The 27,798-nt window shown below is 42.2% G+C and overlaps 2 protein-coding genes across 2 annotated transcripts in view; both read right to left on the bottom strand.

The window, feature by feature from the left end:
- Nucleotides 1–19,067, bottom strand: part of FAM110B (family with sequence similarity 110 member B) — a 149,112-nt gene extending 130,045 nt beyond the window's left edge. The window contains exon 1 of the mRNA XM_037028569.1: nt 18,734–19,067. The gene's annotated coding sequence lies outside the window, so the exon portion shown is untranslated. The remainder of the gene's footprint in view (nt 1–18,733) is intronic.
- A 7,706-nt stretch (nt 19,068–26,773) lies between these two features.
- On the bottom strand, nt 26,774–27,521 carry LOC118974991 (heterogeneous nuclear ribonucleoprotein H-like). The gene has a single exon (XM_037028602.1). The coding sequence runs from the start codon at nt 27,519–27,521 to the stop codon at nt 26,946–26,948; it is 576 nt and encodes a 191-aa protein (XP_036884497.1). The 3' UTR covers nt 26,774–26,945.
- Nucleotides 27,522–27,798: the final 277 nt, after the last annotated feature.

The following is a 27,798-nucleotide window of genomic DNA, read 5'->3' as shown; positions in this document are numbered from 1 at the left end:
ACATCTTGTACTTCAGCTCCCACCTTTCCTTCTGCCCAGTATAATCATTTATCTAAAAGTACTTATTCCACAGATTTAAAAAATCACCAAAGAGGCATAGTGTATACATGTTCTAGTCCCTTATGGCCACACCACAGAGACATCAAGTTTCTCATATTTAAAAACCATTTGAAAGACACCCTAATTTCTATGTTGTGAGGTATTCAGAGTAAATGGGCCAACTATATAATTAAACCATAAAAACAGAATAAATTAAATGCTCTAATAAGAAATAGTTTAATATTCCACTAGTTAAATTTGTCTCCAAATAGGACGTAATTATAGAATACATATTTTACTAAGTTTCACTTTATATACTTGTAACTTTTAAAAAACATGTTTCAGTTCATGGAGGGCATTTTTTAAAAAATTAAATTTATTGGGGTAACAGTGGTTAATAACATTTTATAAGTTATAAGTATATGATTCTATAATATATCACTTGTATATTTCATTGCATGCTCACCAGAGGGAATTTTTACTTAAGAACTTAAGACTAACTTTAGAAATTATCTTCACTATATTGCCCAAAATTTAATCAATTAATATTAATTTTTGTTGAAATAAAAGTATTCCAAGAATCTAAATTGTATGTACTCTAACAAAAAATAGTCAAGCTATCTGAAAATTAAAAAAGAAACTCAATTCATAAAATTAAAAAAATAAAATTCCCAAGAAAAGAATATTATTTTGCAGAAACATTATTTCAAATCAAAGAAAATAAGTACATTTTCACGGCCCAAATTATTGATGTAACAAAGATATAACCAACTACACTTAAGTTTTTATTAAAGCTATGAATATGCTCCAAAACAGATTCTGTTAAAATATTTTATTTTAAAATAAAATATAAAAATAATTAAATAAAAAAATTGGAAAATAAAATAAAATATAAAGATCATATAGTTTAGCTACCAAGTGTCTAAAATGTTTAATTAAGTGGTGCCTCAAAAAATTGCAACTGAACTAATATTTCATATATGAAAATCCACACAGCCTAAAGACATACAAAATGGTTAGGGAACAATAGGTATACATGTGTCTTATTAAGTAGAAGTGTTGTATTAAAAATTATGTACTCACTTATGATCGTGATGAAAAAGTTAAAGCCAGTGACACCACAGGCCACCTTCTCTGGGAGAAACTTTACAACCCTCTCTGGCTTTGCAGCATTTTCCCTACCAGACACCCACCCTCCCTCCCACCCAGGATTCTGCCAAGCTTCCTGTGTCTGGAAACTCTCACATTCAGTACCGTGCACCTCTGAAATGAGGGCTTCTCCCAGACGGGCAGTTTAACCTCACCAGGGAGCAAGTTCAACTGCAAACCCTCACGCCCCCTGCAACGGGCCATGGGTGTGTTCACAGCCCTCCAGATGACTCCGGTGTGCTCCTTGGGAACTGCTGACCCAGTCAGGGCTCCTGAAGCCACCTGTGCATCACTGGCACCTCCAGACACTCTCAGCAGTCCCCCAACTCACATTCGAGGAGGACAGCCCAGGAAGCTCCAGCATCTCCAGTGTTCTTACTGGGTTGGCTGCGGCCATGAAGTGGTGATCCTGAAGGGCCTTGCGGGAGGAACTGATCACCACCCCTGCACATTAACCCCGATATTGCCCGTTTTGCTTGGGCCTGTACCAAGCCGGAGATGGAAGCATAACTCTGCACACATAGATGCCAGGATTGTAATGTCCAAACCACACCATTCCAAGGAAGCCCATGTTCCTGTCACAGTCCCAGCACGGAAACAAACATTTCCAAACTAAAGGCCAGCTACTCCACTCCTCCACCACTGAGCTTACAAGTGTTTATCAGTGTATTTCCATGTTAAAAAGGAGTGACTTTATTTTTCAACACTGTGTCAGAGAGGGTGCCCTGAGTAGACTCCATTAAGTCTACTGTGGGGCAGACTCAGAGCTTCTGAGACATGATGAAACAAACCCAAAACAAGAAAAAGATGGTGCTGGACATGACAACAGCAACGGTAGTCATGGGCTGACCTCAGCACACAGGGCAGAGAGCCAACTGTCCAGTCCCCCCAGGACCTCCCGCCCCACCCCCACAACAGAGTCCATCCCAGTCTGGGTCACCTCTCACCTTCATGAAGTTGAACCCTGCTTTCCCTCATGGGTCTTTGCTCAGCAATCTGCAGAGCACCCCACAAAGGCCTTTCCAATGTGGCCAACTTCTATTTCCTGAGCCCAGCTGTGTGCCAGAGGGAGGCAGCTACCTCGGACGGGATAGCACCACCCTCCCCACCTGCCGTGTGCATGGATCTGAGGCCCACCATTGGGCACATCGCACACCCTCACCCTTCATACTTTATGCTGACCTTAGCACTTCTTGCTGTTATATTCCATCTTCAATACATTTAGATAAATATTCTGTTACACTAGGTATTTGCTTTCCTTGCAGTACTGGGAGAAATCTTTGTTGGTAATACCCAGCTAATGCCAGTTCCAGAGAGAGCACATTATCCAATACTAGACATAGCCTTCAAGAGGGGATGGCCTCCAGGAAACCTATCCTGGGATTACCAACAACCACTCCCAGGCCTGGGCAGAGTGAAACTCAGGGCTTGCGGGAGCAGCCCAGGCAGGAAGGCACCAGCCAGGGAGGCAAAGGTGGGAACGCCACTCCACTCTGCCATGACCCCAAGACAGGGAAGCCCCGACCGAGCTGGGCAGTGGGAGCCATCCAGCGAATGGCCAAAGTCACGCACAGCCAGAGTTCACACAAGTGTGTGATCTTCCACTCCATGAATGGCTTGAAGATCCTACCTCACCAGGTGGCACCAATGTCCCCATTAGTAAAGCAGGACCTCAGTAATGTCAACCCTGCAAGGTTTTTCTGAGAAAGACATGAAATAACCCTACGCGACCTCCAGCAACCTCACGCAGTCATGGGAACCCAAAGGACTGCTTGTCCCACACACACTGTGACCAACCAAACACCCAGGGAGCCCTGGCCATGACCCAGAAACACAACCAAACCCCCCTTTGAGACAGTCTACACAAGAAATAAACTGTTTATTTATGTTTTCCATAGGACTCATTAGACTTGTAATTTTTAGTGGAAAAATGACTTCTAAATATTTTCTCATCTACATAAAATCATAAGTAAAATTAAAAACTTGCTGACCGTTGATTAAATATTTAACATTTAATGTGAAAATTCCAACAAGGTCAAATATGTAACTCCTACCTGCCCAGAGTAAAGAATTTACACAAACAGCTTACTGAAAATGACATTAAAAAGCCTCTAGTTTAACTTTACATTCTGCCTTCTTTCACAAAAAGATGTGAGACACCTACAAAAAATAATAATAAAATCAGAGGAAGACAGAAAATACAATTTCTGGATGTAGAGGAAATTTAAGTATAAAAAGAGAGGTTATGATACAGAAAAAACTAGCCATAATTTCCTACTAAGTTACAATAGTTGAGCTTCGATTTTACCCGCTATTTACAGTTTATTTTTCAAATAATCAAATTATTTGCCCTGCACATTTCTGGCCAACTTTTTAAAATGTGAGAAGTGTAGATCATACCAGGAAATAACAATGTAAGAATTACAACCTCTCCACCAAAACACAGGAAGAAATGTCTGGAGCTGCCCCTCAAATAACCTTCAACCAAAGTGGAGCACAGGATGGCCGGGGCGGCGAGGGGGGGGAGGACGCTCAGTCAGGGAGGGGCGAGGTACTTCGAGGGTCTCGATACCACCATGCCCCCTGGATGTTGCCTACAGCCACTCACTATATACTTGGAAGACCCAAGCTGAAGGAACCAAAGAAGTCAATGGGCTACATAAACTCTTGAAAAGGACCTTCCGTAACAACAAGCCTCTTAGATTGTTAAGAGGCTTAACAACTTCCAACTCAAGTTCAAAAAGCCTGGTCACAGTACATAATTACCTGCTTCTGGATGAATGCAGCCAGACAGGTACCTAGTAGGCAAAGCCAGGTGGATTTAAGTAAAATTACATGAATCTAGTAAATCTCCAAAAGTACAGTCAGGATGATTTTGTCCTGGACATCTCTGGAAGCAATTCAAGATATTACCAAGCTTTCTACTAGAGCTGCAGAAACATCTCACATATTCATACGTGGAATCTAAGAATGTCAAGTTCACAGAAGCAGAGAGCAGAATGGTGGTTCAGACATGGAGCGGTATCAGTCTAAGGGTACAAACCTTTAGTTATAAGCTGAGTAAGTTCTAGAAACGTAATGCTCCACATAGAGACAACAGTTAATAATACCTTACTGTCTACAGACAATTTGCTGAAAGTTCATCTTAAGTGTTCCCACCACAATAAATAAATAAGTAAATACATAAATACATAAACTACATGATAGATGTGCTCATTACTTTGACCGTGGTCATCATTTCACAGTTGTATATGCATGCCAAACCATCACCTCATACACCTTGAATATGGATAATTTTTATTTGCTAACTATACCTCAATGAAGCTGGGGAAAAAATAAAACAGATTTAAGGATTTTTTCTCACAAATTAATTTGCTATATACTAAGTTCTTGGATATGAGCCATTAAAGGTAATGCTTTTAGTTTTAGTCCAATTAATTCTAAGCCATTCTTTGTGGCAAGAGTTAGCTACCAGGACCAAGACAGGTTTTCTGAACAAACCAGCAGAGGCGGGGCGAGACCTCCCACACTGCCTAGCACCCTCCTCATAAGTGCCTCTGTCAGCGTGCTACCAAAAGGTCTTCGATTTTACTCAAGTCGTGCTCTTTCGAACTAGACAAAATTTTAAGGTCAGGGATAATACATTAATAGTACTACTACTTTTTATTCTCAGTAACTAGCATAGTGCCTGGGCACATATGCACTCAATAAATGTGGCCAATGAATGTCTCCAGACCACTCAGCAGAACATGGTGGAACGGCACAGCCTTCATTCAGACCACCAGAACTTGAACAAACTTGACCTCATCACAATGATTTATCTTCACTGACACGAGACAAGCTCTATGTCTATGGGAAGCTGAGGGCATCTCTCAGCCTGTTTCTGACACAACAATTGATGCAAGACAGTCTGAGAACGGAGTTCAACCTGTTACAAGCACAGCTACATTATTAACCACAACTCTGCTCTCTAAATCGTCCCAAGCTTTATCAGAGGAGATGATCCAAATGTATTACAGAAATCCAAATAGAAATCTGTCCAAATAGGACTGTTCTGATCTTCTAGCCTAGTAGCTTCATACAAAAAATGAAGCTATGCATAATTTGTTCCTAGTGAAACTATTCTTGCTTTTAGTTACTACTTCTTCCTTTTCTACAAGTACACAACCATCTGCTTACTACTCTGATTGAGAATGCTGCCAAGGATGTGGAGTAATATCAATGAATTGTAGAGAGTCTAGAACATCTTCCCCAAGAAATATAAGGCAAATCAAAACCAGGAACCATATACATTATTTTAAATTGTCTTGGAGCTGTATTAAAAATTTTAAAGAATTTGGTAAAATGAATTTTGATAATATATTTTATTTAGCCCCCCAAATCCAAAATATTATTTTAACATGTAATGTAAAAAATTACTAATGAGTTACTTTACATGCTTTTTTTAAAAGAATTTTTTAAAGATTTTATTTATTTATTTATCTTTAGAGGGGAAGGAGAGAGGGAGAGAAACATCAATGTATGGTTGCCTTTTGTGCATCCCCTGCTGGGAGTTGGCCTGCAGGGAACTGGCCTGCAACCCAGGCATGTGCCCTGACTGGGAATTGAACCGTGATCCTCTAGTTCGCAGGCCTGTGCTCAATCCACTGAGCTATGCCAGCCAGGGCCCCTTTACATCCTTTTTTAAAGCTAAATCTTCAAAGTCAGCTGTATATTGACTTACAGGACATCTCAATGCAGGTCAACTTACAGGACATCTCAATGCAGGTCAGCTACGAACGCAGTGCTTAGTAACTGCCTATGGCCAACGCTGCCATACTGGACAGCACAGATCTAGGATCTTTCGGTGCCTTCTGCAAAATCAGGGTATGTCTTACTCCTGACATCTCTTGTCTTTGATGCAATCTTTCAGAATATTATCAATAGTGATATATTGATTCCATCCGCAAACTCCTTCAGCACCTGAGAGACCATTCGCCTCAATCTCGAGGTACAAACTACTCTCAGAGTAGCAGAGCGGTTTCACATGAAGCTGCTGCCGTGAACATGATTTACTCCACTCTGTCAATTCTCACAGAAATGATAAGGCGGAGATACACTTTTATGACTTTGCATTGAAGTTACTCGAGCATCATGAAAGATGTGATTGCTTCTCTTATTCCTTTTATTCAGACTACAGGAGGAAAATAATTAAAGAGGAGACATAATAGAGGCCTTTTAGAATAACCAAGGTTGCATGAAGCACAGAAGAGATTAATGAGCACTCTGGCACAGGAAGCAGAACGTGCAAAGGCAGGGATACGTCCAGGGAAGCGGTCGGAGGGGCACGGAGGCCAAGGAAGGGGAGACACAGAAAAGCATGCTAACAAGACTTTGCACTGGACACATGGTCAGGGCTTGGAGCAGCTGAGCAATGTGACGGGACGATATCAGCTAATACTGGAGGCAGTACAGTAGAGACAGGAAAGGGAAAAAGGCTGAGGCAGGGAGATCAGACAGAAAGGAAGAGATGACAAAATCCTGCACTAGGGTGGAAGGTGTACCAGGAACGCAAAGCACAGACAGGCAGGAAAGACATTTCAGGGTTAGACAGTGGGGAAACCCAAGATATGAGGATACCAGAGGGAATCGGGGGCCTAATTACGGTATCACTGTGCGGTGCAAGTGAGCTGCTGAGCATCCCCTGGTAAGAGCACTGGCTGATGAATATGGGCCCGTCTTTGGCTGTCAGTCAGGAAGCCTCTCCAGCTCACAGGGGGCATGTCTGGTGTCAGCCTCACCTCAGAGGCAGGGAGAACTCACCTTCCCTCTTCCCAAGTGCAAACTTTTCCTGATTTCTACACTGTCACTTCATTAGGCCACAAGCATCAACGAATCTCTTAAAAAATCTATGAGCACAGACTCAAGTTATTGCTATGCTTGCTATTTTAGGTTTGAGGAAGTTACCTTTTTTTTGGTAGAAGGAAGTTTCTTGTAGCTCCACTACCTTACGTACCAAAAGGCAAGAAAAAAAAATACCTTCTGATGGAATATTTCTTTTGTATTACTTTTTGCTTAAAGGGGATAGAAGGGCCAAAAAAGGGACAGTGAAAATGACAACATGATTTTCACCCTATAATAAAAAGATGAATCTTCCCTCCATTGATGCTGCATCCCCTGAGTCATGTAGACAACAGGTGATGCACGTGACACCAACTCACAGGGCACTACCAGTTTCAACTAGGGCAACAGCACATTTCTGAGGATGGACAATGTCAGAAGCACCATGCAGGATACTTCAATTCTCTTACACCAGGTAGTATACTTGGGGTTAGGACTAGGGAAGTGAAGCTCCAACTAAGAGATGGCTGGCGATAAAGGTGAAGTTCAAAGAGAAATGGCCTGTAGGTCCTAGAGCCCGAGTTTCAGCATGAGTGGAGACTCAACTTCCCCCCAGCCAGTTGGCAGCATGGTCCCTGGCACACAGCAGGCACTAGAGCATGTACTGACCAAGAAATGACAGTGTTGCCAATGACTGGGGTCACCACTATTCACTGTATCAGCTGACAAAAATCTAAGCACTGGTTTCAGAGAACAATTCAATTAAGCATCTTAATGGTGCAACAGGTTAGGCAAGAAGTTTTAGCTGTACATACTCTCTGCCCCGGCCAACTTCATTTTCAGTTGGGTTTTTAGAGAAAACTCTCCCCTGGGGTGTAGTAAGACCCATAAGTCAGCTTACTGGAATATTCCACATTGTCTGGTCAGAAGCTATGCACCACTGTCATGGTCACCTGGGCCTCGTAGCAAGCTGTTACCAGTGGTTGATCTTAGTCTCAAACCAACTCTTGGCCAAAAAGGAAACAAAAGAGGGGACTTAGGAAAGGCCAGAGAATTCTAAACAAGTAAATAGAAATGTGAACTCTTGGAGAAATGAATGACTTTAAGTATATGCAACTTAAAATTAGTTCTTGACCTCTCGAAGCCAAATGTCTCAGAAAACAAAGATAAAATCATGTCTAAACGAAAATATATCAACTATTCCAACAAGAAGATGAGGGCACCAAACACAAATACAAAGAATATCAGTAAAGTGCTGAGAACAGTGCCAGTAACACAGTAAGCAGGTGTAGAGTCTGACCCAATAAAATCATTATCACTAGCATTATGATTGATTGCATGTGCTAATGAAGGAAAAATCAGAGGCGTGAATAATCTAAGTGTTTTTCAAAAATTATATAGCACTCAATTTCTTCCTACATTCACTATCATGGTATAATAGTGAATGGTATAATAAGTGGTATCTACCATCAAGTCTGATGTTGAAACCAGAAAATGTATGTTTTTAAGATTCAAACCATTTCCCTACTTGGTTGGAATCTGACGACCAAGTAAGAGTAAAAACTGTAAATCAGACATAATTATACGAAGTAACTATTGTCACTTTAAATTTGACCATAAATTGGGAGGGACACCATAGGGTGGAGCCTTAGCCCATCACGGTCATGGCCAAGAACACCTTTTCTGTGTATGCTATGCAAAGACCACACAAAGACGGGAGGGGACAACACTGTCTCCCTGGCACAAAGAATGTTCTGTGGAAGCACACAGATACTATCTCCACCCCTGACGAGCACACCGTCCCACTAGAGAGACAGTCGCAAATCAAGCACACATCATAAAATACAGCAGTCCGCTGACTCAGTGAAGGAAGTATTGAGCAGGAAGGTACAGGTGTAATCTTGCTAGCACTTCTGAGGAAGCCTGTGTGGTAGGGCAGGACTTAGACAGACGGGCGTCTGATGGCACCGTTCCAGGAACATCATTTAAACAGGCTTCGAAAACAGCATCTTTACAAAATGTTTTCAAAACATTTTGAAATTAGCTTACCTAATTCCTGAAACACTTTGATTGTACTATTGTACAAGTATGTTGGTGGTTAATTTTGTGCATAGATTTGACTGGGCCATAGGGTTGTGCAGATATTTGGTTGAACACTGTTCTGGTTGAAGATGTTTCTGGATGAGATTAACATTTGAATCAGTAGACTCAGTAAAAGCAGACTGCCCTCCCTAATGTGTGCGGGCCTCACCCAGCCTGCTGAGGGCCTGCGTGGAACAAAATGGTGGGCAAAGAAAGAGTCCGATCTCTGATCGGTCTTTTCCTGCCCTTAGACTGGAACTTACACCACTGGTTCTCCTGGGTCCCCAGCTTGCAGATAACAGACTGTGGGATTTCTCAGCCTCCATAATTGCATAAGCCAATTCCTTATAATAAGTTTCTTTGAGGTAGAGATAGGGATAAGTAGAAATAATGAGGAGGATGGAGTGGGGAGAAGGGAGAGACTGAGAGAGAGATATTAAGATTGAGATCCAATTGGTTCTGTTTCTCTGGTGTATGTGATTAATAAATACCATCTGGTTAAATAAAAAATCCCAAATAAAATGAAGACATTTAAGTATTTCCGACACAAAATGAACAAAGACGTGTACTAATGTCTTGGATGCTGTATGAAAGGCCTTGTGATGTCGTCTCTTTATCACTAACTCGCACTGCCTAAACGCCTTTTGGGAAAGGGCCAAGGAATGACAGAGCTTTTCAACAGCTGAATGGTTCGCACTGAAATTACCTCTGGAAGAGGCATGTGCAACAGCAATGGGGAATTAACAACCAAAGCAGTTTAGTCCTGTGCTGGTGAATTCCAAAAGAAAAATACCTGTAGGAGAAACCAGAGAAGTGAATCAGGCCACAGGAGCTGGAACAGGCTGCACTGGCTGAGAGCAGAGCTGCTTCTGGGAAACTGGGAAACACCGCCACTGTGAAGCCCATACTGAACACTGGGCCTTCCCACACATACACTCCCATGCACTCGCACACACACAGACACACATGCATACACTTGCATACACAAACACACTCACATACACAAACTCCCATACATACACACACTCACACACACAAGTATACATTCAAACACACTTGCACACACAAACTCATTTATATGCTTGTACACAGACACTTCAAATGCACACTCATATCCACCACATTTACACACACACAAACCAATTATATATGACCTATGGGGTACTCTCATCACTGCTAAGGAAAATTCACTTAAAACTAATTTCCAAACAATATAGGCCAGCTATTTTCAACTGCTGTGCCACAGCACACCAGTGTGCCATGAGAATTTTTATTATTTTTTTAAATTTATTTTATTGTATTTTTCCATTATTATTTATTCCCCTTATGTCCTCTTCCACTTCCACCCACCCCCACCCCCACCCCACCCACCCTCCAGCGATCACCACCCTGTGGTCCATGTCCAGGAGTTCTTTTTCTTTTATGCTCCATCCCTCCACCCCCTGACCACCCACCAGAGCTGTCAGCCTGCTCTTTATCTATGAGTCTGTCTCTATTTTGCTTGTTAGTTCCATTTGTTCATTAGATTTTTAAAACATATAATACCTGACTATTTAATCAGGGGCACTGACCTCTTTTTCCTTGGATTGACAAATGAAGAAACGACAACAGCCAACACAACAATAGCTGTCTGATGTGAATGCCTGGTCTGGAACCATAAATATACAGGTCATATAACAGAGTTGCATCTTATTGGTCACATTGCATAACAGGTTGCAGGTGATTGGTTAATTCTTGGTACCAGAAATATCCTTATACACAAGTATAGGTGACTGATTTTTTAAAAAGTCAGTCAAGGTGGCAGTAGGTGGTGCTGTGGGTAGTGCACGTGCTTACACCTATATTTTTGTCAGATCTGCAAAAAATGTATTTTTGGGTGTGCCACAAAATTTTACAACTTAAGTTTATGTGTGCCATGAGATGAAAAAAGTTGAAAACTGCTGATTAATATAGACCACAAATTTATGGCACTACCTTTAATAATATTTCAACTCCCCACAAAGTAAACATTTCTGTGACAGTAATTTTCTCTCTCCCTACAAGAACTATAAATATAAATTCACTAACAAGAATTAGAAAAAAATACAATTTTCCTTAAATTAACGAACTAAGTTACTGGAGAGCCCGTCTATCCCTTCCAAGATGGCGACTACCCTGGCCAAAACATTATAAACAAGTTCAGTCACATTATCCGATTTACGCTGCAGGGTAGAACAAAGCCCACAGTGGCAATGAAAATTTCCATGTCTAGTACATTCAAAACCAACACAATGATATCTCTTCTTCCCTCATGGTCAGTAAACAAGAATAAAATTTATTGGGAAGAAAAACATCTGATTCTTAAAAATCACAACATTCCAGTGAATGGTCATTCAAGTGAGCACAGGCCAGGGATAGATCAAAAGAATTTTAAAAATCCCCAACTCACAGTGAAGTGTACAATGAGCCTCCCAATTCACCCTGTTCAAACTACAGAGTCAAAACACAAAAGTGCTATCAGAATTCTTTGGTATCTCCCAGCACTGCTGAACTCCCAGTTTCCCAACCTCTCTTTTTGCCCATGGGTGGAAATGGTAGCCGGGGAAAGGAAGGTGACTAACAACTTACACATGTGTGTGAGTAAACATGCCCACACACTTATGACTGTGGAATAACGTATGAGGATTTGAAAAATAAGTCTTTACATTTTCTTCACTAACCTTCAGCCAAAGACTATAGTCAATAAGCAAGTGAAGTGAAATATTAAAAACTGGAGAAGAATCTATATTCTTATTTCTAAAATGGGAATGATTTCCTTTTGAAAAATAAAGATAGCATCAAAATCAATGCATCGACAAAAGTCTTTATAACGAGATGTGGTAACGGAAGTAACAACGTAGAAACCAGATGAATAACCCAAAGTCCAGAGTGCTGAGTGGGCAGGTCTATCAGGCTTCCAGCTAAGCCCCAATTTCAGTGCCAGCTTCTGTGGTGTCCAGAGCAGTCTGACAAGCATCAGCTACTTTCATAGTGGGCACAGTTCCCAACCATGTCTACTCTTGTGGCCTTCATAAGAGTTAGGTACCTGTAAGCTGGCATCTCAGGCATTGGGTAGGCCTCAGGTGACATTGAGCTTGAAGATGAAGCAAGCGACCCCGTCTGAAATGCCAGGCCAAACAATAAATGTGTCCAACTACCCCAAGAAACCCATGTTTCCAAATATAAACTCTCCCAATCCCCTGATTGCCCTCCCCCACCACAGACTGCTTGGAACCTGTCCAACAGAGATATGGATCATCTCAGAGCACAGAAAACAAAGTGGGGAGAAGATCCCCGCCTGCTTCTGCGGTGCCTTCGAGGTCCTCGTGATCAGCAGAGTTACCCTCACCCCCCATTTAGTAAATACGAATCAAGCCCTGAGATGTGGCCTGACACTGTTCTGGGCACTGCGGATAGAGCAGTTTACATCATAGAGTCCCTCTCAACTGGAGAAATGTACTTCCAACACGTAGACAAATTACAGAATTTCAGTTAGGAATGAGGGTTCTGAACAAAATAAAATAGGATCATGGAAATGAGAGTGGCTGAAGCAGCAGCTACATTAGCTTCAGTGGTCAGAGTGACTCTCTGAAGAAGCGGCTTTCATCCTCTGACCAGTGTGATGAGAATATACGAGACAGTGGGAGCAATATAGGAAATCCATGAGATGCATTTTGCAAGCGTCATCTTACCCCTCACAACAATCCTATAAAGTAGGTACTGTGGTCATCCCCATTTTACAGATCAGGAAACTGATCAGGAAACTGAGGTTCCATAGCCTCAGTAACTTTCTCAGCTTCACACAGAGCCAATCTTTGCACCGAGACAGACTCACCTAGAAAACTCTCTCATGAACTGACTCACCTATTTGCTGTCCTACATCTAAGTGTTTGGCCTGGAATCCCCGGGGCTGTGAGCACGCCTTCCCCTGCCCTGGTGTAAGAGAGGGAAACAAAGCCTTTAACCACCAAGTGATCTGCCACCCATTCCGAACAGGCACTGCGTCTTTAACCCATTAATGAGCTGTAACACTACTGAACTGTCCCACAGCCATGCTCTTCTGCAGCTGTGCTGCGTCACAGCTGGGCTGTTTGCACTGCGTAAAGTTTCTTTCTTCACCACACCCCAAACTGGGGACTCCTGTTAGTGTTGAACTGGCACCAGTGACCATCCGTTGACATGTCTTTCTTAGTGCTATATATAATAATGATGCGGTTTAAAATCAAGGCTGTGAGGGATTAGGGCATATTCAGAATCCTGAAAACATCAGGTTCTCTCCATCTCCTCCACTTTCCTTGCAGCCCAGCTGGCACTGGTCACCGCAGCAGCTTCCTAACCAGCTACCTGTTTCCCCTCCTTCCCGGTAATCCATTCTCTGCAGAGCGGACAGAGTGAGCTGCCAGTTCTGAACATTTGAGCCTGGCCCTCTTTACCTCATACCCTCCAGGGGCTCCTACTACACTCAAAACAAACAGAAACTCCTCCCATGGCCTCCAAGGCCCTGCTGACCTGGATGCTCTGCTGCTGTCGCTTGCTCCTCACAAAGGAATGTTCTACCTGCCTCAGGGCCTTGACACATGCTGTCCTCTCTGCCCAGGAAATTGCAGTGGCTGCCTCTTTTTTTTTTTTTTTTTCACTTAAATTTTATCTGAAACATTCTCCGTGGGGCCCTCCACACAGTCCAGATTGGAATGCCACCCGCATGCCTGACTGCACTCACCGCTGCCTGAAACTAGCTTGTCATTTATTTATTTTATTTTTTTATCTTTTTTCCCCTCCCACTTTACATAGTAAATCCCCAACAAGGCAGGGACCTTGTCATTCCTGGATGCTGCTTATCCCTAGTACCTGGCACACAATGAATCCTCTATAAATATATTTCATATCATAGTCATAATAGAAGAAGCCATTAAACATTCTTTCACATAAAATGCCATTAAGTTCCAGTCAATGGAACCAAAAAAAGAAAAAGAAAAAGGGCTGGCAAGAATGATTATTCCGAGCCTACCTGGGATTCCTCCTAAAAACAAACTTCTAATGGGGCTGTGAGGGGGAAAAAGGCTTTGCATTACAACATAACCACTGGAAAATGTCCATATGCTTCCGAATTATGTTTTGAAAAGCTCTATCCAGAGCTGGACAATTTTAAAACCCACTGATTTTGCTCTGATACACAAAACACACCACAGTATTCTTATAATTCTTCTGGAAAGTTGTCAGCCAAATAACATATTGCTTCCTTTTGCTTAGGATTCACTCTTGAACTTCCCCCTAAGTGTTTACAATTTTAAAATCCCAGCTTTAATCCCAGTTTAAAATTGTTCAATCATCCACACGTTCACTATTTTTATCACCAAACATACTGGAAGAAGGAAGGAATTTGTTTCATTTACTCATTTCCTAAAAACAAAACCATCCCCCAAAACAAGGCTCGTGTCTTTGAACGCTGTGTTTATGTGAATCTTCTTATGAGTTCAAACTGTAAAATGTTAAAAATGTAAAAAAAAAAAACAAAAAACCACACACACACACACACACACACACACAGAGTCCCCTCCCACAAGTAGGGAAAAATCTAAAGGTGTCAAAATAGGAATATGCATGATCTAAGTTTATTAATTTTTATCACAAAAGATCAACCAGAAAAAAACTTAAGTTTAAAAACAGGATGAAAATGTATTCCACAACAATGTTGAAGCTTTACTGATAACGGATTCATCATTGTTCATTGTTGGGCTGAAGACATCCAAGAACAATTGATCAACTAATACATTTCTTAATACTATCTCCGAAATCTTCCATACAAATCATCCCATACCTTCTCCTACCAAAGTTCAGAATCAATGCTCCCTTTAGTTTCTTTGATAAACATTTTGGGCATAGTTCGTGCTTTTTTTTCTGAACAATTCTCGTTTTTACTTATTTATTTATTTTTGGTATTGCTAAAACGTTTTGAACACCAAAATGTTTGGCATTTAAAAATAATAAATTAAGCTCTGGATAAAGTATAAAATTTAAAAAAACACACAAATACACAGAATGGGGTTTTGAGCCAATATTTCATTAATTATCATGATCCTCTTGATGTACGTAAGTGATCAAAATGAATAAACGCCCTTTCACCCAAAGGAAAAAAGTCATGGACATACAGGAGCGGCAGGATTTTTGCCAGATCACCTGAGCAACAAGGCCAAAAATAGACCCAACATCATCACTTCATAATCTAAACCATTTGCATTGGCCTTTACATGGTTCAAAGAACTTGAACCCACCATCCTTCTCCTCAACTCTCCTCAAGTAAGTAATCTTCAACACAGTGTTGTGAGATCTTACAGTCTCCTCTGAAAGTCAAAAACAGCTCCATTTCTCCTGTTTTGGACTCTTTTAAGACCAAATGCTACCCAGGGATTTCAAAGCTTGTCATTGAGTTATAAGGAAATGATTTGTTGGTATCAAACCCAGAAAGAATATAGTGAACGCTTCATGTACGCACAAACCATAGATTGTTCCACATGGCACGGTGGAGGGAGCCACGGGCACCAGAGGAGCGCATACAGCTGGAGAAACCTGCAGCTTTGCTACTTACTAGCTGCCTGATTCTGCCAAGTCGCTTCACCTCAGCTGCAGAAGGAGATAACAGCAACCATTCTGTGTTAAAGGAGTAGACAGAATACTGTTGTCAACTGCCCAGGGCCAGGCCAGTCCCAGTGCTGGCCCAGAGATGACTCTGATTGTAATCCGGAAAACCCTTGTTCTGAGTGTATTTACTTTCTATCCTCAGTGCCGTGCTAAATAGAATGAATTCTACTTTGTTTGGATGAGTCATTGCTTTACAGAGGTTCAACCTGAATATCAATCGTCATTGCATCATACGGGGAGTCAGAAAAGTGATAAAAATCAGAATAAATGATTTAATTTAGTCATGATGCCAATAGGTTTCTTATCATGTGTTTCTCCCTTTTAGAAGTAGTGAAAAACAAAACAAAACAAAGTCCAGGTTACTTGAGGATCCTTTAGGCTCAGAATGATTACTCTTACTCTGTGGTGGGGAAATAAGAGTAAGGGCACAATTGACTAAATAGTTTCACAAGCAATGGTTGTCTTAACCCCTGGAATACTATGGTTTTCAGAGAGAAAAGTCTGGCCAAGTAAATAGTATTAATAAATTGAAAATGCAAAGGACAAACTTTTTGAAAGTTTATTCCTAAAAAGACTGTTTGGGGTGAGAGTACATTTGGGGAGAGGGCAAGTGATTGGGTTGCTGAATTCATCCCTCCAGTTCTCCTCCAGCACTCGTGCCCCCGCCACCAGCACTACCCACAGCACCACCTACTGCCGCCCGGGGCCTATGACAGCTTTGCTTCTGCAGGGACCCAAGAGTTAACACCATGCCTTTGCTTAGCTAACTAAACTGGTCAGGAATAAAAAAGATGCCACTTCACAGTTAAATGGAGAGGGGAAAAAAATCTCAAAATGAAAGCACACTCCTGACGATCTTTTAAAATGTCTAGACAACAAACATAATCTTTTGGTTCCTGACTCATGGCAAGTAGGTAGTTTTAATTTTTCTTATCTTAGCTAGTTAGGCTATAAATAGTGCTCTGAAGATTTTAAAGCACGAATAAGAATTACATGCTCTGGTTGATGAATATATAGTGTGCATGTTTACCTTTTATTGCCTTTTAACACCGTGGGAATTACCTAGCTGCTGAGTCAACAGGGTTCTTTAAACCTCGAACTGGAAGTATTATTCTGAACCTAGAGAAGAAGAGGGTTGGAGGGGGTGGGGTCAGTAGTCCAGGTTTCTCCTAAAGTCTAGGCTTCTCCTTACAAAATCAGGTCCCTGACAGTAATTAGTCTCCTTGAAGGACTAGGTTCTTGGCTGTGGTCTGACCCTTGCAGATCTACTGCACACGGTTTGCTAAATCAACTCACCTTGCATAACAATACACAAAACAGCTAGTCAGTCAGGAGCAAAACAACTACTCAACCCCAGTTCTCAGCTAAAATTAAACCACAGGCTCAAAATAGACCGCGATTTGAAAAGATCTGGAATTGCAAACACAAAACGAAAACATCCATTTTGCAAATAGACAAAAACACATGGATTGATAATAAAAATTTAAAATAAAGCTAGCTGACAGTTACCCAGGACAGTGCTTCCGGGCACTAGTCTAAGCCCTTTACAGAATATCAGGCTGACAAAGCATCACCACTCCCCTGTACAAATAGTGACTTTACTGTTGTCTGATCTATAAGGACTCCATAGGTTAAATACCATAGGGTAAATGAATGGGACATTTCCTACTGGCAAAGAATGTTGGCTGGCCACTAACTTGCCCCTATGTCAAAATAACCGTGCTTAATAAATAGTTCATCTGAAAACCAGGTGTTGTGGGATCACAAATGAAGTACAAGTGAATGCAAGTATTTCCTCTGGAAGGACTCCAAGTGTAAATTGAGGGGGGTGTGCTAAATAAGTCTCTTCCATGTTAAGAGGGGAACTGAAAAAATGGAAGCCATACTAAGTTATACTGCAAAGATGCTTATTCTACTTTCATATTCCCCTTTTCAAAAACAGTCCAGTTTTTGTAGTGCTTACAGTGCCAGCGATGCCATGTTGTCACAGATGTGTGTCAGAGTTTGCACAGGACACGGCTGGGAGGAAAAGCCCAGAGTCAGCCTTATCTTCGACAGAAAAGAAAGCCTGCTCATTTGGTGACTCGGAGCCTGAGTAATAATACCTGGAAAGGGTTAAAGCCGGCCACCAGGTGTTTTCTTTCCACTTTCCAGAGTAATTTAAGCATACAGCAAAGTTCTCTCCGCCTCCCTCCCTCCTCACAAGCCCGCAGAGAGGGAGAACTGTCACTGCCACTCACACCGTGCAGGCACTGGGCTGGGCAGGGAGCAGCGGGGCTTGCTTATAGCCTGCACACGCTTTGTTGCCAAGTTATGATCTCGTCTGGGTGATGGGGGCACGCGCGAGCCAAGGATAATTAAATTCTAGTTCACGTCTGTATGCTTTCAAAGAAAGTAGAGACAATTGATACGAAGGCTGGAGATGGTGGGCATAACCAAAAACAAACTTTCAGAGCCTTTCAATCTACACTATTGCAAGGACTCCCAGCCAGCGGTCAGGAGACACTAACACCCCCAAAGTACTTAGCACCCGAGGTTAGAGACCTTCCCAGGAGACTTGGCTGCGCGGAGTCCCAGTCTCTGGCCAACCCCACACCTCCCGCAGTAACCAGAGGGCTCGTTTTCATTTTGAGAGCCCATCGTTCCTGCGCCTCAAGCCCACCCCCACTCCACGGCTAGTCCCGGCACTGTTCCTGGGGCCCCTGCCCAGTCTCCTCCTCGAAGACCAGGGAATGTGAAGCAGAGAGTGCAGGGGGCTTAGGGAGCGCAGGGAGGGCAAAAGCACCGAGCCTACCCTCACAGCCCAGAAAGCCGTCCTGTGTCCATCTGGGCCAACTCGGCCCTGAGGCCGGGTTGGACGGACACCCAAGCCGGGTAGTGGGTTGCAGGGGCGGACCTGACTACTCTCCAGCTGCGCGAGGCTTCAGCATTGTCCGCAGTCAGGGTGCTGCGCTGTCCCCCTACGCGGCTACCGGCCCAGCCTTACCTCGATTGCTCTCCCCGGTCCCGGGCAGTGCAGCCCAAGCCTGGCGTGAGGTTCCCGGGATGGTGGGGAGGGAGAGTCGGCCCGAGAGACACGGGATCCGGGCTGCCGGTGCCTCTGGAGGACCAAGCGCGGGCCGCAGGGGCCGCCTAGTCCTCGTCGCCGCCTCAGCGGGACCTCGAGCAGAGAGTGGACCGGGCGGGCCCAGCGGGCCCAGGACGCAAGGCCGTGGAGAGCCCCGGCTAGCAGGCGGCCCGCGATGCTTCAGTCTGCACCGAATGGGAGGACTCAAGCAGGCTTCCCCAGAGAGCGAGGGAGGGAACTTGAGGCGAGTTGCTGTGGCCCAGAGCGTGTGTCCCTGAGCAGAGTGCACGCCCCTGGAGCGCACTGCCCCGCCTCCATCCCGCCCCTACCTCCTCCCACTAACCGCGCCTGCATCCCCACTTCTAGCCCTGCCCCCTTCCTCATCTTCATCCCCTCCCCTCACTCCCACCCCCAAATCCCTCCATTACACTTCCACCTCGAAACCCCTCCCCCACACTTATCCAACCCACTTTCAAACCCTCTCCAGTGTCCTTACCCCCACTCCCCAACAGTGGAGAACCTCCTGGATCTCAATTGTCAGGAAGCCTGAGATTAGAACACGTGTCACCAAGACCTAGAGCCTGTTTTGTGACTGTAATAACCTCACCAGGTAGTCAAGCCACCCAGATGATCTTTGGTGCCTGACAATGTTTTCTGCTAACTTTCATATACTTACATGGGCCATCTTAATATCTGTAGATTTAATTTCTGAAGACATTTTTAAACTCTAATAAAGAATATAGAAAAAAATCTCAAGCAGGATGGATATGCTGCCCCTAGAGTGTGTTTCAAAATTAAGCAAATATTTTAGAGTGTGCCATTATTCATCTCATAATGTATGGTTTGCTAATGCTTTTCCTTTAGAATTGCTTAATGACTTGGTTGTTTTTTCGATGGTTTTGTTATTTTAGAACTACCAAATACATTCTAGTATAGTTATTTTCTTTCTATTGGGAACTCTAAAAGATGAAATCCATTTTTATCAAAATGGTTGAATGAGAGAAACTCACAGCACAATTGCTTCTCTAAAATATTTAGCAAAGATTTCTTTTGTACCTTTAGTACATTTAAAATACAATTGCATTCATCCCATTTTCTCAGAAAGATCATATATATCCAAATTGTACAACTGTTGTTTCACTTTGGTTCAGAAATTATCAAAGAAATAAAATCAGACTTCTATAACAGATTTTTGGCTATCTACAAGACAGCCATTGTAAGAAAGTGACGTGATACTGGGTTTTCAATGGGACCTTCCTACGGCCTAACTTTGTTTTAATGCATTCCATGTGATCACGGATTATGTTGTGGTCTCCATGAACTCCAACAAGTCATGTTCACAGCAGAATGAAGTTACTCTTTATCATTTCATAGCAAATGCAACCATCTACTTTACTTTAAAGTAGATGGTTCTTGTTTTGTTTTTTTTTTCCAAAATTCTTTGCCCCAACCTCTTCCTTTGGAAATTACTCCCTCCTGTTGGGTGTGATAAACCTCTGCCTTGCAGTGACATGGGACTCAGGCTTGCCCACTGGAAAGCATCCCAGGTCCTGGGCACCAAGGGTGTGAGGAAAAATGGGGGTTCTCCTTCTGAACTGACATGATGGCTTCTGAGACCATGCCTGTAAGCCTACCTGCACAGCTGGAGGTAGCCTCCTAGACAGGAAAGCCAAGTGAGCAAACAACACAGAAAGAGCCCTGATGACATTAATGAGCCCCTCTAGGTAGCCATCTCTGAAACCAGTCAGAACTCCGGGACTTCTGAGGAAATGCACCAATACATTGTCTTTCTAGCTTATGCTATTCTGAGTTACGTTTCTTTCCAAAACACTCACTTATAAAGCCAGAAAAGATTCCCATATGAGCCATGCTCTGAAAATCAGAAATAACTTCCAGCTTCTTTATCATTTAAATTACCTCTTCATGATAAAGTATATGCCAAGGAGGTCACTTAGTAGGAAGCCCTAACTTTTAATAGGATTAAGGTTCTCATTTAGGGGATTACTACTGCCCAGTGTAGAGTTAACATTTTCATATTGCCTTCGCCAAAACCCAAAATTAATAAAAGATGTGGTTAGAGAACTGGAGAGCAATAAAATGTCTCAACTAGAACATCTCAGTAAATTTTTAATCTTATCAAATACTCCAAATGTGCCTTCCCAATCTCCAGTATTTGCTGATATAGGACAATTCCTCTTCTTAGAGCTGAAAATTATATGACCGGCTACAGACTCAGGAATTGTTGAAATTGGTTTGCTGTGCTGGAATTTTGTTTTGTTGAGTATTATTCAGAAGTAAGCCACTTGCCTATGCTTGAAATTCTTTTGTTTCACAGACATTTTTGTCTTTAAAAGTATGTAATACTGTTTGACTAGTTCCCTAACAAGCATCCATGCACTACTGAGTGTGTTGCTTAACCACACTCACAGTCACTGTGAGCACTGGGAACGTCAGTTTCCTGGGGGTAGGCCTGACAGATGGTCCTAAGGGCATTACTCTGAGCCTCGGACTACAGACGTGGTTTCTTATGAGAAACGAGGAAACCAGTTCAGAGTTTTTACCAGTCTTTTTTCAGATGAGTATGTACCTTGCTGTGTCAAATTTCATATATAAAAAAGCCCATGAGCTGAATAATAAAGCAAGGCCTGGCACAAATAATGCCCCCGTTTTATTACAAAATCGTAAGCGTGTAATTTGTAACATAATATCACACTCGGGCACACCACATGACATTTTAGGTGAAATGTTCAAATTAAAACTATAAATTATTACACCCATATTATTACCATACCAACCACACTCAGGCAGGCATTACTTTTGCCGGAGCCTGAATATTATAAATGAATTTGAGTCTCACAAGGAACAGTATAAGGAGGTGAACCATCTCCAGAAATATGACACGGTGGCTTAGGACAAGCAAAGAGAAATTAGTTGTGGAATCTAAGCCCAGCTCTGAGTGACACTTGTTCAGTGACCGACTATGATTCCCCAGGGAATGTTTTAGTCGAGTATCCGGAGTTCCCCCCTACCCACGTCCTGGGTCTGTGCGATGTCTGTGCCCTTTCCTCACCTAGCAGTCTCTCACTTAATCGGGGTTCAAACAACCCCGCCTGTCCGGAACTCACCTTGGAAACGCGGCATTCACCAGAGGTATTTGCCAGCGGTTTTCAAGCCGTGAAACGGAATTGCCCGGAGTGCTTCTTCCTTTTTTATTGTATTTTATTTTTTTCTAATTTAACTTTGTTTTAATGGACCTCAGACTTTTCTGTGACAGATTTTGGTGGCATTGGAGTGCTTCTAACAATGCCAGGCCTTCGGGGCGAGGAGAGGAGGGTTCGAGTTGCACTTGTTTTAAAGTTTCCTCCAGATATTGTGATGCTCAGCCAGGGTAAAGGCAAATACGGTCTGAGAATGTGTGCTCTCAATTCCACAGAAAAAAGACTTGAGAAACCGTCTGATCAGACACCACGGACTTAAAATTGTATTTGAAATCAAAGCTAGTGATTGAATCAGCTCAGTGTGTCATTTCCCCGAGCAGCCTTCTCTTCTTCCCAAGGTTATAGAAAGAGCACTGAGGAGTGCTCCACAGGAGAAGCGGGAGGAGTTGCCAGAAACAATTACACTGAGAAAGGACAGCTCAGAGCAAGGCTGAGATAAGAGCATCACTAACTAGAAAAACATTGCAAGTTACTACAGTAAGTTGTCCAGAGGCTGTTCCACCAGAGGCCATAGTCCCAAAGGTTATCTCTTATTGCATATTTCATAGCTTATTACATGTTGATGGTGATGATTAGAGAAATCAAAACAATTGAATTGAATTATGTGCATGAATACTGACCTATTTGATATTAAGTAATAGCTATCATTTATTGGTCTGTGTTAGGCAATTTACATGCCTAATTTTTAGTCATCACAATGGCCCTAAACATAAATATGACCCCCATTTTATGAACAAGAAGCTCAGGCCCAGGGAAGATGAATGACAATCTAAGGTCATAGACTTAGTAATTAAAGGATTAAAGACTAAACCATGTGACCCCAAACCTTATATGTCTTTTTACTCCAAACCAAACTTGCCTGTGTATGGGTCATGTGAATCATCTATCTAATCAGATAGTTCCTAGCCACATGTGGCTATTTTTAAAAAATAAATTAAAATTAAATTGGAAGAAGACTTCCGTTTTTCAGTCACACTAGCCACTTTTCAAATGCTCAATAGCTACATGTGGCCGGCTAAATCCCGTTAGATGGCACAAGTTAAAAAAATTTTTTCCCATTCCTGTGGAGAGTTCTGTTATATGTCAGTGATGCTTCACACAGCTGTCTGTCTCATCAAGTAAGGCAGTGTATTCTGTGACTAGATTTCTCAAGTAAATTACTCCAACACGTTTACATGAACTGTTTTTGATATAATTCTAAAACATGTAATACATTTATGTGCTCGTGTCTTAGTTTGAGCTGTTATCATAAACATACCATAGGCTGGGTGGCTTGTGAATAACAGATATCTGTTGGCTTGAAAGTCCAAGATCAAGGTGATGGTAGATTCCATGTACGGTGAGAGTCTGCTTCTTGGTGGATCATAGACGGCCATCTCCTCACTGTCTTCACATGGCAGAAAGGGGAGGGAAGCAAGATGCTCGGTTAGGGTCTCTTTTATGAGGACACTAACCCCATTCACGAGGGCTCCACCCTCATGACCTAATCACCTACTCAGAACACCCCTTGGGGGACAGGATTTCAATGCGTGAATTTAGGGGTACACAAACATTTGTAGCAGCCTGCCTTAATCAGCACAGTACACTGAGCTAAGTACCTCTTTTTGGCATGCAAGGCAAGGTGCCCACCTCAATGGACCCAAATAACAGGCTGCATGGAACCTATGCTTCTCTCTCATCTGGCTTCTCTGTTCCTACCTTCACTTCCTGTTCCCCTCAACTGCCTGTTTGCTGTTGACCTCATTACAGTACTCACTGACATCCCACCCTCAGCCTGCTTCGATTTCTGCCCATGCAGTCTCTCTGGGAGTTTTTTCCTAATTCCTGTGGCATGTCTCCAACTGCCACAGGTTTGCAAGGGGCTCCAGAATTTTGATCTCTACACCTACCTCATTTTCTGATCTCAGAGAAGCTTCTTTTTTCTAGCCCTTGACTAGACTGGTGCTACTCAAAGGGCTGTCTGTGGACCAGGAGTGGTCTTTGAATTGCTTGTTATTGCTCTAGAACAGGACAAGTGTAGAAAATGGAAACTTGTGTTTAGAAATTTTTATAGCAAATTGACATTGCTGGGACATTATGTTGTATTTTATACAATGTATGTACTTAACAGACTACAAGGGATTGGAAAGTAAAAACAAAAATATAGAGAGAGTACTTGGCTATCTCCGAGGCCCCTAATTCTCATTACCACCACCTGTCCTTACCTGACACATCGATGAGGGCACAGGCAGGAAATAGGGAATGGGACAAGAACATGGGGAATTATGTACAGAAGTGCTAGGGAAGCTGAAAGGACAAATGGGAAGGTGAGTCAACCCCAACTTTAGCAGGAGCAGGAATCTCCACCATAAAGAGCACAGATGAAGAAATAGGAGCCAGTGAGGGAAACTGATTAATGGAATAACAAGGACTGCTCCCCAGGCACTGAGACCATGGAGGGCACACAGGTGATGTCTGTTTAATTGAACTCAACTGAACCGAATTGATTTTCCTGTTCTGTTATTAACACTGACCACAATGAAAAGTTTTCTGAGGAACTCTAGATAACCATATACCGCATCTAACAAATTAATTTTGCAAAAGGATGTGAAACTGTTTACGTCCTTGCCAGCTATAAAACTGATCTATGCTTCAGAGCTGAGATGCTGTGTCTGCTTTTATGAAATAAATACATGAGCTCTTATTTTTAGTTGGCTCAGAACTTTCATTTACTTCCAGATTTTCAATTCTTTCAAAAGGATTAAGTTGTCAGGATTTGCTTGCATAGTATGTGGAATATTTGGTTAATATATATGCCTTCTGAATTCTCATAGACAGTGAAATAATGTATGAAATATGTGGAGCATTGTTAAACTATTTATGACAAGGTGACCTTAAGCTACTTACTTAAGAGAAATATAATCCATCTATTTTGTGCAGAGCTCACTAATTCTCATTTTTCCTGGAATCAAAAATCAGAGGTGGCATGAATAACTGAAATCTCTAATTTCATTCAAACCTCTTCCTAATCAAATATTAAACCAGATCATTTGTAGCCAGGAAAATGAACTAATTTTAACTTTTGTCCTCCTTTCTACCATTACATAGCAGAGATGCTAATGAACAAAATAGATAAGCCAGAGAGACCAAGAGAAAAGAACATGTAAGGGAATAATAGGTCTCTGAACCAAAGATGGTATTGATACATAGTAACCATTTTTCTCTATTTAAAGCACATTTAAAGTACATACACAGACATATGAGCTTTAGGGTTCAAGGTGCTTTTTCATGCTTTACTTTCTGAACTTTTTTCAAGTGTATGTTATGGTTTCTAAATGTTCGGTAAAGGTCTATTCAGAATTTCATGTAGACATTCTATTTTTTCAGTCACCCAGTATTAATCTGAAGGATTAGCAGTGGTTATTTCTAACATTTATAGATAACCTGAGATCCAAAATGGTGGAGGAGTGAGTGGAAGTTATACTAACCTCCTTCCAGGACCAATCTGGAATTACAACTAAACTGGGGAGAAATCACCCGGAACAAAAACCTGAACAATAGTGAGACAGAAGCCTATAATGACGGACAGAAAGAGGAATCAGCTTTAGCACAATGGGACTGGTAGGAAGTGTGGTGGAGATGTGAGAGGGCTGGCTGGGCACCCACAGGTGGCAGCTGCAGCTGAAGTGCTGGAGGGATATTTAAGTGGCTGGTTGGATCCCCTGAGAAGAATGGGAACCCCAGCCTGGAGTACCAGAGCCCCAAAAGTACACAGATAACAACCAGCTGTGAAAAGCAATAGGGTTGCTCTCTGCCAGAGATGGATGGCTGGAGACACAAAGAGCTGTTTAAAGGGCCAACACACACACTTTAATTTGCATCCACTTACCTTGGGCTCTGGCAAAGGCAGGGACAGAGTGCGCTAGAGACACCTGAGAAGAGACTGGAAAAAGAAGCTTTGGGGAGAGATCTGGAGAGTAGCAGTGGGGATCCTGGTGCTGCATCACACCCATCTGGCAGCAGCCATCTTGCTTGGGCAAACCCCTCCCCTCCAAGGAACAGAAGCCTGAGTGGAAGTAATAGCTCCTCCCCCAGTAGGGAGTCTACCCTACCCTGTGGTGCTTAAGGTTGACTGCTGAGTGCAGAGTGACTAGATTAACTACTGAAGGAGTCAGCCACAGACAGTAGGTCCCTGGAAGTCTCAAACAGGCTGTCTAAGATCAGACAGGATCACCTTCTGACATCACCAGAGGCAGATCCAGAAAGAAAAAACAAAGATAAATACTAGATGCTACCAAGATGAAATCCACCATGGTCTTCTCCATGATTTGCGATATTTTCTTCTCAATGGTCATCTCACATTCTTTTTCCTGATCTTAAAATGTTTATTTTTTATTTTTTTTTAATGTTTCACTTTTAATTGTGGACAGCTCCTATATTGAGTTTTACAAAAAAAAGCATGTCTTCCAACATGCTCCTAAACAGTGTTCAGGGTAACGTGTAAGAGCAACATTTAACATAATTCAACTGCTTTAACCTAAATATACTTACTGCTTAAGTACACCCTACAATAGAACTAACTTGAGAAAAGCTAAAAATTGTTTAACAGTTATCGTTTACTCAACTTAGTTGTTACATCCTAGATGATATTTGTGTTCAAAAATACTGAACCTTAAGTTTAAAACAGTCCTGATTTCCACTTAAAGCATAAATCACAAGCTGGTATTGCAAAACTGTTAAACCTGTTTCATGTTTTTGTTTTTTGTTTTTTTTTTCATTAATATTAACCAAGAGTCAGCGACAAGGATTGATTGATTACATTCCCCATCCACCACTCATACTGGACATGCTAGACATCCCTCCCATTCCGTTCACTCCCACAGATGCACGGCTTCCATTACTGTAGTAGCTGCTGTTCACTGCTTCTTGGCTGCCTATGCAATGTTTGATTGAAAATCACTGGAGTTTTCCTGTAAAACTTGGTCATATCCGCTCATGCTGCTCTGGCCGCCATAGCCGCCTCCATAACCACCGCTCAGCTGCTGGCTAGCTGGGCCACCGTAACTGGACTGGTTTGACAAGCCCATGCCTCCCATCATTTGGCTACCATAAGCACCACCGCTTGCTCCTGCTGTAGAATTCAAGAAGAGCTCTACATATCTGTGTTGCATATTTGCTTTGTCTTTCGACATAGCTGCCGCAGCATCTTCATGAGTTGCAAACTCAACATCTGCTTCACCAGTTACTCTGCCATCAGGACCAATTTCAATATGTACTCTCACAGGGTTGAGCGGTGAAAAAAAGTTGTAAATGTCATTTTCAGTAGCTCTGTAAGGTAATCCCCGCATGTGTACACAGTGTCCAGTTGTGCTCTGGAAAGTAGAGCCACCATCCCCGTATCTGTGGTCAGACATTCCTGAAAAACAATAATTGAGGTCTCTTCCAAATCTATCTGACCCAAAACCATAGCCATCGTTATAGCCATTGTAATCATCATAGCCTCCATACATGTTCTCTCTCCATTTTTAGCAATCTTTACATGTGGTTGTGGATAGTGTAGCTGTTGTTGCATTTTTTTAAATTTTATCTCTAAATCTTCACTAATTTTGTATTTCATATCTCAAATTGTAGCATTCTCCTCTTTGACTCTTTTTTCACCTCAGATTTTAATTTTGCCTGTCTTAGCCTGTTTTTTTCCTCTTTCATCCTGCCCTTTTTTCTTTTTTTATCTTTTGTCTCAAATATTATTTTTTCCCTTTCTTACCTTTTTTATTCTTCAATCTTAGT

Source organism: Sturnira hondurensis, unplaced genomic scaffold, assembly GCF_014824575.4.
Source record: "Sturnira hondurensis isolate 20B ecotype Veracruz unplaced genomic scaffold, ASM1482457v3 Scaffold0020080, whole genome shotgun sequence".
In the NCBI taxonomy this organism is placed as follows: Eukaryota; Metazoa; Chordata; class Mammalia; order Chiroptera; family Phyllostomidae; genus Sturnira; species Sturnira hondurensis.
The sequence above is the reverse complement of the archived record's forward strand: the minus strand, read 5'-3'. Positions and strand labels throughout refer to the sequence as shown.